The sequence below is a fragment of the Aphelocoma coerulescens genome, chromosome 24, assembly GCF_041296385.1.
Source record: "Aphelocoma coerulescens isolate FSJ_1873_10779 chromosome 24, UR_Acoe_1.0, whole genome shotgun sequence".
NCBI lineage: Eukaryota > Metazoa > Chordata > Aves > Passeriformes > Corvidae > Aphelocoma > Aphelocoma coerulescens.
The window spans coordinates 1,305,934-1,317,531 of record NC_091037.1 but is presented as its reverse complement, the minus strand read 5'-3'; the positions used below and the strand labels follow the sequence as shown (position 1 = coordinate 1,317,531).

General features: G+C 61.1%; 3 protein-coding genes across 3 annotated transcripts in view; 2 read left to right on the top strand and 1 right to left on the bottom strand.

The window, feature by feature from the left end:
- The first annotated feature begins 1,589 nt into the window (after positions 1-1,589).
- SMIM35 (small integral membrane protein 35) lies at positions 1,590-3,770 on the top strand. The gene is made up of 4 exons (XM_068994653.1): positions 1,590-1,605; positions 3,048-3,164; positions 3,461-3,494; positions 3,665-3,770. Exons 1-4 carry the CDS (start codon positions 1,590-1,592, stop codon positions 3,768-3,770), a joined length of 273 nt encoding a protein of 90 aa, XP_068850754.1.
- Positions 3,771-6,167: 2,397 nt separating this feature from the next.
- On the bottom strand, positions 6,168-10,531 carry IL10RA (interleukin 10 receptor subunit alpha). Its single transcript, XM_068994713.1, has 7 exons — positions 10,387-10,531; positions 9,507-9,627; positions 9,240-9,418; positions 8,830-8,996; positions 8,362-8,512; positions 8,076-8,200; positions 6,168-7,947 (listed from the first exon to the last, which is right to left on the bottom strand). The coding sequence occupies exons 1-7, from the start codon at positions 10,448-10,450 to the stop codon at positions 7,021-7,023; spliced, it is 1,734 nt and encodes a 577-aa protein (XP_068850814.1). The 5' UTR covers positions 10,451-10,531; the 3' UTR covers positions 6,168-7,020.
- The window catches only part of FXYD6 (FXYD domain containing ion transport regulator 6), a 30,294-nt gene continuing 25,913 nt past the window's right edge, over positions 7,218-11,598 (top strand). Inside the window, exon 1 of the mRNA XM_068994716.1 lies at positions 7,218-7,227. The gene's annotated coding sequence lies outside the window, so the exon portion shown is untranslated. The remainder of the gene's footprint in view (positions 7,228-11,598) is intronic.

Here is an 11,598-nt window from a genome sequence, read left to right as displayed (position 1 = left end):
CCTGGCCAGGGATCCACCTGTGGCTCTGCAGGTAAGGGGCAGAGCTCCCCACACTCACACTGAGGATCCAGCCCCCCTGGAAGGTGTGGGGACCTCGTCTGGCTTGCGTCCTCAGCCCTCGTGGTCCATGTGATGCCCAGAGAATATGGGATGCAGGGTCCAGCCAGAGGCTGCCTGTGCTACTGTGGCAGATTTCAGCTTGGAAAATGGTTTAGGGGCTGCAGCAGTGGGAGCTGGGCACATTGTGGGTCGCTGCTGCACCTGGCAGGTCCTGGCAGCCTCCCCAGAGCATCCCAGTGCCAGCCCTGCTGCCATGGAAGGGAGAGCAGCCCAGGAGCGGTGGCATGGCAGGAACAGCCCTTCCTCCTTTGAGGTTCTGAAGGCTCTGAGGAAGCAGCTCAGGTTTGCAGATGTGTTACAGGCTCCGGGGCTTTGCTTCCTGGAGTCTGGCTGCAGCCAGTCACCCTTCCCTGCCCCCAGAGCCCAGCATGACACAGGTTTCTGGGAGTCTGGCTCCACTGGGGTCAGGCAGGGGTCAGGCAGGGATGACCCAGGGATGACCCAGGGATGACCCAGGGCTCTGAGTGGCCACCAGCATCCCCGAGCCGCACAGACACACCCCCATCCCCGACGTCTCCGCTGTCCAGCAAGGAGCGGTCCCAGCTCAGAGAGGCTGGGACCACTGCCAGGACCTGGGGGGCTGCAATTCCCGTTGTCCCCTCAGTGTTGTGCTGGCCCTGCTGGCCCTGCAGGCCCTAGGCATCGCCCCTGCTCTTGGCACCGAGGTCCTCACCCTGGGCAGGGCTGCTGCGGGTTTGGCTCCTGCCCTGGCCGCCCGCTGCCACTGATGTGGGGCACGGCAGGGTCGGAGGCTGTGCAGCGCGAAGCAGGGGGGAATTTTGCCCCTGGATGCCCAGTTTCCAGCTGTTAATGGTTGTACTTGTTTGCCACTTTTCCCTGCAGCCACAGGAGGTGGTTTTCCCTTTCTACAAGCAGGAGTTGATTCCCGCCTGACCCCGTGATTTGGGACTTTGAGAAGAGGATCCAGTCCAGCTGTAAGTGCATCATCCTGGGACATGTCTGACGGGGGGCAGCTGGTGAGGGTCACCCCGTCCTTCCCTGTCCCCTGGGGTCCTGCATGAGGCTCCAAGCCTGGGTTCTGCATGGGCCTCTGCCACATTCCTGGCTGCTGGTCTTTGCCAGGAGGTGGCAGTCGGAGGACACGGCCACCCGGGCACCTTGCCAGAGCTAGACACACCTGTGTCCAGGGTGTCCCTGCCCCTCAGGCTCCCAGTATTCCCAGTTCAGCCTCTTCCAGCAGCGGGAGGGCAGAGCTGCCCACGCAGGCGGGCTGGGCACGGCGATGTGCTGTCTGTCATGTCTGCTGCAGCTCCTCTGCTTTCTCCCTGCGAACCAGTTGGACCAGTGGGCCAAGACTGGTGCTCAGCCTCGCTCCAGTGAGGCAGCTGTGCCATCAGGAGAGGAGGGGACAGGCGGGACGTGCCAGGCTCCAGCGCACACAGGGCTCTGCAGCAGCGGCCTCCAGCCTGGGATAACCGAGAGCAGCTCCTGTGGCAAAACACCGGGACATGGACCCCCGGACAGGTGAGTGGGTGGCCTTTGTCACCCTCATGGGGCAGAGGTGGGATGTTCATGGCATGGGCAGTGGTTTGGTGACCTCCCTCCCCTCTGCCCCGTGAGCTGGGGCTCAGTGCTGGCGTGGCTCTGCCCGAGCAGTGCTGCTCGGAGCCATCCCCCGCGATGTGGGGATCTCTGCTCCCGAGGGTGCCAGGGCAGGGATGCCTCCCACACACGGCACGGGGCTGGGCCTGGGCACGGCGCCGTCACCCTCCCACGGGCAGTGGGCGTGGGGACGGGGCAGTTTCGGCAGCCGGCTGATTCAGGGAGGCTGTTGCACCACGTTCCGCCTGCTCCGCAGCTCCCGCTGTGAGTCACGGCTGCAGCAGCTCCCTGACCTCACCCACACCGGGGGTCCCGGGGCTCCGGCTCGCTCCTGCCCCAGCAGAAACACCGGCCGCCCACGTACCCTGAGCCCTGCCAGGAGCGCCGGCTGGAAGGGGCAGGGCAGGACAGGCAGGTCCTGCTCCTCTGCACGAACCCTGGGAGCTGCGGAGCGATGCTCTGCGGCTCCGGCTGTTTGTGGATCCATCAAGTGGAGCGAGTGCTGCGGGCTGCAGGACGCCCGGGGACCTTGCTCGCTGTGTAAACACCGTGACCACAGGGGAAATGTTCTCACTCCGATGGCATCTGCCTAAATTTAGCTGCTCTTAGGTCATCCCTTTCCGCTGTCTCCTCGCTCCCGGTGCCGCACTGAACCGCGTCCCTGTGCCCTGCACTGACCATGCTGCGGGGCAGTGCCCACACCCCCTGTGCGCTCCTGGCACAGCCCTAGCAGAGCTCTCAGCACAGGAATCGATACTCAGGGGCTGTGCTGGGCACTTTGGTGTCCTGACAGTGCCAGGATCGCTGGTCGGTGCCGGATTTTGCCAGACCCTGCGGCACGGCTGGGGGGGATGGAGCGGTGCAGAGCCCGCAGATGTCCCGCACAGCCCCGTCCGTTCCCCCTCCCCGCCCGGCGCTGGCGGCAGGAGGCTGCTCGTCCTGACAAGAACATCCTCTAGAGGGAACTGCCAGCCCAGAAATGGGGCTGCGCGGGGCTGGCTGCGCGCATCGGCGGCTCCAGAGCCACCAGGAAAGGAGAATCACCCCGCGAGGGTGTGAGTGGGACCAGGAGTGGGGATACAGCATTGTCGGGGTGACCAGCTCCTTTCCCAGTGACCGTCCCACCTGCCAGCTCACCTGGGGACAGAGGTGGTCTCCATCATGGGCCTTTGGGAGTAGCAAAAATCTCTGTGCCACAATCCTGGACAGCCCTGCAGGGTGCAGTCCCTCCCCGCCGTGGGGACAGCGCACGCCGGAGAGTTGTACCCCAGCTCCCAGGTGTCCTGACCCTGCAGGGGACAATCGGGACCCCCAGGCTCCCGGAGGTGTCTGTCTGCAGAGCCCCTCCTCCCTCTGCTTTCCAGGACAAGAGCCCATCAAGGTGATCTGGGTTGTCTTGGGCATTGGGCTGGCCCTGCTGATCCTGGCGAGTTTTGGCTACACCTTCATCCGGTGGTACCGGAGGGGCTGCTCCCGGCGCCGTGAGTACGGGCAGGGCAGGGGACAGGAGGGACAGGGCAGGGAGGGCTCAGAGCATGGGGCTGCAGGGACTGGGGTGTGGGGAACACGGGGGATGGGGTCCCCTGGTGCAGGAGGGCTCTGGGCCGAGCTGGGGGCGCTCTGAGGTGAGAAAGGGATGCACGGTGATGTCCTGGTGCTGTCCCGCGGGCTGTCCTGCCTGTCCCCCCCGCCATACAGACTCACGGCAAAGCAGAGGTGTGTTCATGGCACCACGTGGCTCTGACACCTCTCCCTCCTCTTCCTCCTGCCTCCCCAGGGCCTGACTTCATCTTCAACCTCTACCACTCGCGGTGAGTGACACCATGGGAGGACCAGGGCAGGCTGGCAGCTCCCTTTGTGCAGTGCCAAGGTGTCACACACCCTCCCCACTCCCAAATCCACCCAGCTCTGCTGTTGCCAGGGGGCTGGCAGGGGCTAGAGGGGGACAGGCAGCTTGGTAACCTCTCTGCTTTCCCTGCAGCGGGCTGGGGTCGGTGGCACTGGAGCTGGTGCCACCCTTCAGCATCAGTGGCTCACTGGGCACCTCGGGCAGCGGCTACGAGCCCTTCCACAACCAGGGGCCGTGAGGTGGGAGCTGGGCTGGTGAGCAGGTAGGGCATCCCCCTGTCCCCCCCTGTCCCCCAGTGCCGTGCCCCAAAGCCTCTGTGCTGCCTTGTAGCCCCTGGGCATGGCAGCTTTCCCCAGGACAGTCTCACGGGTTTTCCAGCAAAAGTCCTGCCTGTGGCTGGGGGGCTCCAGGGGATTTCCTTGGGCTCTGGTTTTGGTTTCTCCCCGCACAGGCTTTGGTTTGTGTTTCCTTCCTGGCTGTCCCTGGGATGGGACGTGTGGCCAGGGACAGAGGGATGAGGTTGGAGCCCGGGTGCTCTTGCAGCGCTTCCTCTCGCTGCCTCTCACCCACCACCCAGCATCAACAGAAAAAGCAACCAAAACCGGCTGGGGGGAATTCCTCCATTTTCACTTCTGTAATAAACAGCCCCTGAATTGTTGGATTTCGACTGAAATGGCAATGGTGCAGTTTCTGTTGCTAAAAAAGCCTCACGGAATCACAGAATCGCTGGGGTTGGAAGGGACCTTTGGAGAATATCTGGTCCAGCCCCCCTCTGTCCAAGGCCACGTGAGCAGTGACACAGGAACGCATCCAGATGGGTTTGGGATATCTTCAGAGAGGGAAACTCCAAAATTTCCCTGAGCAGCTCCTCCATCTGCAGTTCTCTCGCTGGTCCTCCACAGCCATGGGAGCACAGGAGGTGCCTGGGGCTGGCACTGGCCTCCCCTTGCTTGGGATGAGGAAGAGCATGCAGCCTTATCCCAGGATTCCTCAGCACTCCTCCTGGAGGAAACAGCCCCATTCCCCACGGCCCAGAGACCCCCCAGCCTCCTGCATGCCCAGAGACCTGGGAGCAGACTGTTCTTAGGGAACCAGCTGAGGAGGAGGGCCAGGAGCCCCAGATTGTGACTGGATTTGTGCAACTGCAGAAGACACCATGAGGGAACGGGAAATCTGGCTCAGAGGGAACGGGAAATCTGGCTCAGAGGGAACGGGAAATCTGGCTCGGACCTCCTCCTCCTCCATCCAGCATCTGCACCAACATGGAAGCTGGTTCTCTGCACTGCCAGTGCAAGGAAACACCTCAGAAGGCCCCTGTGGAGTTCCTCCTGGATTTTTTGTACCAATTGCCTTCGGACTCAGCAGAACAAGTGGCTGTGGAAGTGCCTGGAGCAGGAGAGCAGCCGTGGGAAGCTTCTGTGGCCACGGAGAGGGGCCCTGCTTGGCCAGCGGGGGCTGGCGAGGCACAGGGGGCCTTGGGACCATTTCTTTGCAAATTTCTATCAGAAGAAAAAGGAAGAAAAACCTCATGAGGCCCACATGGTTGTGTGTAGGGAAACCCGTGAGGACTGAGTGGGATTTCTGTGGAGTCAGGGGGACCATCTGTGCTTGCGGCTGTCGAAGCTAAACCGTGTGGTTTGTGGCTTTCTCCTGGTTGAAAGGAGAGCTCTGACTGCTCATGGAGAGGGGGAAGTGCCGCCCTCTGGGGCCTGGGAGCTCATGGAGAGGGGAAAGTGCCACTCCCTGGGGCCTGGGAGCCCTCCGTGGTGAGCAGGATCTGGCAGAGCTCTGCACAACGCAGGATCCGGCCACAAGGCCTGACGTCAGCGGCATTTAAAAGAAAAACAACAAGAAAAAAGCAACGAGTCTGATGACTCCATTTTCCAGAGGAAGTTGAAAAAAATTAAAAAGAAAGCAAAAAGCTCCAACCCCCAAAATATGCAGAGACAGAAGAGATGGGGCCAGTGGAGGGGCAGGAGGAGGCTTCCAGTGCCCTCCACATTCCTGTGGGATGAAGGGATGGATCTCACATGCGAGCAGTGCCATGTGACATGTAAGAGAAGAAAACACAGCAAGCATCAGCCCCCTCCTCCTGCCTGTGCTGGAAAACCTGAAAATAAAACCAAAACCCCTTCACCTGAAAAACACCTCCCCGAGGAGGGTTTCAACCAGCAGTTTTACTGGGACCGTGAAGGTTCTTGGAAACGGAGTCACTTTTGGAAAACCTTCCCTGTGAGCTGGAAGGTGACCTAGAGTGAGCTGTTCCGTCTCATCCTGTTTCCATTCTGACGACACCTGCTCACAGCATCACAGAATCAATTCGTTTGGAAAAGACCTCTGAGATCATCGGGCCCAGCCTATGACCGAACACCACGTTGCTGAGCAGAGCAGAGCCCTGATCGTTGCCTTCGCTGGTTCCCTCCACCCCTGGGTTTGATTTGTTCTGCTCCTGTCTCCCCTGGTGATGTCCCCACGCGCTGTCCCATGGGATGTGCATCCCTGTGGAATCACCGGGAGCAGCCCAGCTCCTTTTCCCTGCTGCTCCTCTGGTGAGTGCTCCCACAAATTCCCCAGGGACAACCACCCGGGAACTCAGGTGCGTGAGAAGCTCTTGGTTCTCCTTTTTCCCAGTTGTGATGTGGAAATGCTCTTCCCCATGTGAGGCAAAGGCACATTGCTCTTTGCTGATGGGGAATGTCCAAATCTGGAAACAGAAAGCTCAGCTTGGCCTTAGGAGAGGATGAACAGACAAGTGGACCAAATAAATAACATCACATCCTTTCTGTATTTACAAGTGAGATGCAATAAATAATGTCTGTGTCCAACAGTGGCAGAACACAGACCATAGTGTGGGTAGGACTGCCCTGGCTCATGCTGGGCTTGTAGGTGCATCCTGTATCCTGTTCTGGGGCTCTCCCAGAGGGGCTGGATGCTGAAGGGTCTCTGTAGGGTCAGAAAAGTCCCTCGGTCCATCCATGAGAGGTCAGGCAGGGCAGGAACCCTGTGCTATCAGCAGCAGGGTGTGATGTCAGGCTGACATCTGCTTTTGGTGTCCATGTTGTGAAAGTCCGGGATGGCATCAGAAGTGTGGACATCAGCAGGAAGAGCCCAGTGCTGGCTGAGGAAAGGGGGAAGTGGAAGCACAGATCTGCCCCAGGCCCTGAGAGTGGCCCTGCGCCCTGTGCTGGGTTGCTGAGGGCAGACAAGGCAGAGGTGCCCTGGTGTGTATCCTTGGTGGCCCAAGGAGGTCGGGATGAGCCCCTCCAGCACAGCCTGTCCCTGTCTCCCATTAGCTGGACTGGCTGGAGGGACGCACTGGGGGCTGCCCACAGCAGGACCGGGGCCAAAGCAGCCCCACCAAGGGCGAGCTGGTGCTCCTGGGCCACGACTGGGCCCGGCACCGTGAACATTCAGGGGTTGGCGGTAGCTTATCCAGTGGCAGATGAGGTAGTTGGTCAGTGTGCAGGGCTGGTGGCCCCCAGGACGGGTCACAGGCGGCTGTCCTTGCTGTCCCCACTGAGCCAGGTCAGGGGCTTGATGGGCAGCGTGATCCAGTCGGAGCTGAGGCTGGAGACGAGCGGCAGCGTCTCCAGGAAGGCAGTGTTGTCAAAGATGGTGAGGTCGAAGGGAGCTTTCAGGAGCTCAGGGCTGGCTTTGGAGGTCAATGGAACACCTGGAGCTGCCCAGCTCAGCAGAGTGGGGGCTTGGGGCCCCATCTGGCTGGAAAAGTCCCAGGCAGGGGCTCCCCATGGAGCAAGGTCCTGCGTGAGGGGATGCTCAGGTGAGGACTGCTTCAAATACCCTTTGGACACGGCCAGCTCGGAGCACTCAATGTCCAGCACGGTGTCGGTGCTGCCCAGGCCCTGCACGGACCCTGCACAGCCCAGGAGGGGCATTCCCTTGTCCGGGGCCTGCTCTGGCTGCACGGTGCCCTTGGACTGCTGCAGGTACCCCCGGAACTCCACGTCTTCCTGGATGGTGGGCGAGAGCCCGGGCTCCCCTGGGCTGGCATTCCCGCTGCCAGAGGAGCAGCCAGGAGCAGGGCAGGGGCTCTCCAAGCCCACCCCACTGTCCTCAGCAGTGGGCAGCTGCTGCCTGTAGCCCTGGGGCTCGGGGCCTGCGGAGCAGCTCAGGGAGGAGGAGGAGGAGGGGATGTGCAGGCAGATGCCGCTGTCGGTGCTGGTGCTGCTGCTGTCTCTGCTCCCCGTGGGCCCCAGCTGGTCCTTGGGCCATGCTGGGAGCTTCCAGCCCTGCTCCAGGGACAGCTGGGCTGTGCTGGTGCTGCCGTCAGGGCTGCTGTCCGGCTGCGACTCCTTCTGGCCCAGGAAGAGCTGCTGGATGGCGTCTGCGTCCAGGCTGCCTGAGGATGGGGGCTCATGCTCCACCCAGAGCGAGCTCTGCTTCATGAAGGACTTCTGGGAGGGAGAGAAAGGGGCGAGTGAGCTGTGCTTCACCCCTGGTTGGTGCCCGCCTCTGCAAGCACTCCCCAGGCTGCAGCCTTGCTCTGGCTGCAGAGGGTGCCACGGCACTGTCCCTGCCTTACCAGGACAGACGGTGTCCTCACAGGTTTCCTTATGTAGGTGCGTGCCAGCAGAGCCCCCAGGAGGCCCAGCAGCAACAGGATGATGAAGGAGGAGCTGAGGATGCCCGGGAGAAGCTCTGCGCTCCCTGCAAGAGAGGACGTGACCAGGTGAGAGGGGGGAGAGGGGGATTCCTCAGTGCACACAGCACAGAGAGGCTGCCCTGGCGTGGACCCCCACGTCCCCAGGGCCAGGAGGCTGGGGGGGATCTGGATCTCGTGATTCCCCCCTTCCCTGGGTGCCACTTACCGTCCCTGTGGCCGGTGGTGACGCACTGCTCGTCGGTGCGCGTGGCGGGGACGGGCCTGTTGGCCATGCTGGGCTCCACGCTCACGCAGTACTCTGTCACCCAGAACAGGTCACTGATGGTGAACTCTGCACTCTTCTCCAGCACTCTGAACTGCGACAAACAGAGCACAGGCTGGCACCTGAGAGCCCCCAGCTCCTGCTTTCCTCCCTCCTCCTCCTCCGCTGTCCCCTGAGGAAAGTCCCCAGGGTGTGTTGTGCTAATGATGACAGCAGATAGACCCAAAATCCCCACTAGAGCTGGAAAACTCTGCCATAAAACATGCAGAGAAACCTCTCTGTGCTGCTGTGGCTGTGAGAAAGCTCAGCATTTACTCCTACGGAAGACCGTGCTTTAGCAATCTGTTTTTCCACTTGAGCAGCACCCTGTGGGACAGATGGGGACAACATGGGAGCAGCAACTCCTCTCACCGTGTGGTTGTCCTGTGTCCTCCTGACGTGCACGTGGTACTGGGTCATTTCCTTCTGGAGGTCACTGTACTCCACGGTGATGTTCCCGGAGCGGAGGAGCAGCTGCAGCCGCACCTGGATGGAGTTGCCCCTCACGGAGAGGCTCTTGCCCGCCAGGCGCAGGCCGGCTGGAAGCAGATCAGTCACAACAGCAGGTCAGGGCTGTTTCCTGTTCACAGCTCTCAGCCTTTGCAGCTCCAGGCTGAGCTGTGACTGTCCCACCCATCCCCCTGTGCAGCCCGCCTGCCCTCCAGGGAGGTGTGGAGGGGAATATCCCTGCGTTCGTTCGTCCCACTGCTCTTCCCAAGCAGTTTGGCACCCTGACCCCACCAACCCCAGCGCAGTGTGGACAGAGGCAAACCCCAGCCCACCTTCCTGTGGGGAGAAGGCACTGGTCCTTTGCCAGCGGGACGTGAGGCTCCCAGACACGGCTCTGACCCGCGCGTAGTAGCGCCGCTCAGAGTCCAGGGTGTAGTAGGTGAGGTCACAGGAGTGTTCTGAGGTCTTCCCGCACTCTGGGATGGCTGTCCAGTGGACACTTGAGCCATAGCTGCGGGGAGAAGCACCAGGGGTGAGCAGAGAGCTGGAATCAGATCCTGGCAGGGCAGGACCCCCGTGTCTCCCCTCGTGTTACTCACACTGTGTACTCCACGTCGTAGCGGGCGCTGCTGGGGGAGCCGTGTCCCGGCTCCCACCTCAGCAGGTGCCGCGCCACCTCCGCGGTGAAGCGCACGTGCCGGGGGCTGGCCAGCCCCTCACCTGTGGGACACACGGTGAGCTCGGGGAGGCTGCACAGCCCTGTCCCACCAGCCCCACAGGGACAGCCTTGGGACAGCCTCCTGGAGCATCGCCCCGTGATGGGTGACGTGACAGCACTGACCACCCGAAACGTGCAAGCCTTTGCCCAGATTTCTTTCTGACTTTCAGGATTTACTCATCCCTCTCTTCTCCTTCCTCTTTCTTTGAGGACAGCCCAGCTGGAGCTTCTCGGTGCTTTTCTGCCCCAAGAAAGGAGCTGTATTTGCATCCCTCATCCCCTGCCATTTGCCATCAGCTCTGTTTGGACTCGGCTTTCCTGTTTTGCTCATCTGCTGCCTGGATGAAACCAGACTTTTTCACACCTCCTGCCTGATCTCGGTATTGTCACCTGGCAGAAAAGCCTCACTTGTACATCTGCCACCATTCCCTTGCAGGTTTCCCCAGCAGCTGCTGTCTGCTGCAAACACCCAGCCCAGCACTGTGTCCCCAGTGACCATGGCCCCTCGTGGTCACACCAGTGCGGACAAGCCAGGCTGGTGCCCCTCGTTGAGCCTTTAGGCTCCCAAGCAGCAATGAAAGGCAATCGATGAGCATGCCCTGCTCCAAAGCACTGATCTGAGGGCTGAACACCCAGCCAAGGTGTCCAGGCTGTGGCTCCAACCCCCTCTCTGTCTGCTCCCCCTTTCCAAGGAGCGCACCCGGAGCCGTGGGGCTCAGCCCCAGCCAGCAGGAAGACGAAAGCCGGCACAAGAGACTCACCGCGCGTCGGGCAGGCAAGGAGCAGTGCCAGGCACAGTGCCAGGGCAGTGGCAGAGGGGACCATGGCCGCTCAGCATCCTCCGTGGCAGCAGGGCGAGCGCGTGGCTGGGCTCTGTCCCGGCGGCAGCTGAGCGCTCGTTTTTCCCCCGGGGGCTGGCTCAGTGACGTCTCAGAGGCGTTCGAACAGCGCCAGCAAAGTGACTGAGCAGCCGCTTCCACTTCTCTTTGCTGTCCACCCACTCACCCCAGCCAAAGCCTCAGCCCAGGCCGGGCATTTCCGACAGAGCTTGACAGGAAGAATTCTGGGGGCTTTTCTGAGCAAAGCAGGGCCGTGCTGAGAAAGGCAAGTACAAGTGAATGATGTCTCTGCTGCTTTGGTGTGAAATGAGATGTTAAAAGCACGGCACAGGTGAGTGTTAGCACTGAGGGTGACCTGGCTCAGGGGTTTTACTGAGCGCAGCACTGTGTCCTGTTCTGCCAGCAGTAAATCCAGCCAGGTTCTAACCAGCCCTGGAGTCCCAGGAGAGGGTTCTGGCTTTCCCTTCCTTTGGGTTCAGCCTTCTACCTCAGCCTGCAATTCCCCTTTCTCCATTTCTGGGGCTGAGTAACAACCTCTGGGCTATCCCGTGTCCTGCAAACACCCTGGCACAGGGGTGACATCGAGAATCCAGTGTCAAACAGGGGCTGCCACTGTTCCTGAGGCTCTGGTAGCCCCCCCGTGTGTCTGTGACCCCTGGCCCCACGGCGATGTCCTGCCTGCCTGGCGATGCTGGGACCTCGATCACCTCCCATCAGGCTGCGAGTGCTCTGCTTTGCCTCAGAGCTTGCTTGAGGGCTTTCCTGGGGCCCTCATGTGGTGGAACGTGATTTTTCTCAAAAAGAGGAATTTCCCACTGAGGAGTTAGTGGAAAGGATACAGACAAGAGAAACCGAAAGTGGTCTGGACAGACTCAGAGAGCATCATAGAGGGCACAGACATGCAGGCCCCTCTTTGAAGAACCATCTTAAATGCCTGAAGTGGGAGATTTCTCCTGCTTTCCCTGACTTATCCTTTCTGCTGAAGGCCAAGGGCTTCCACAAACTTTCAGCCTGGCCAGAGCACCAGCAGCAGATGCCCTCCCTGCCTTGGGTTTATCCCCCTGCCCTGGGCAGACCAGCTGATGTCCTGCCACTCTGCTCTTGGCCCCGGGGTCACTGGGCAGCCACTGAACA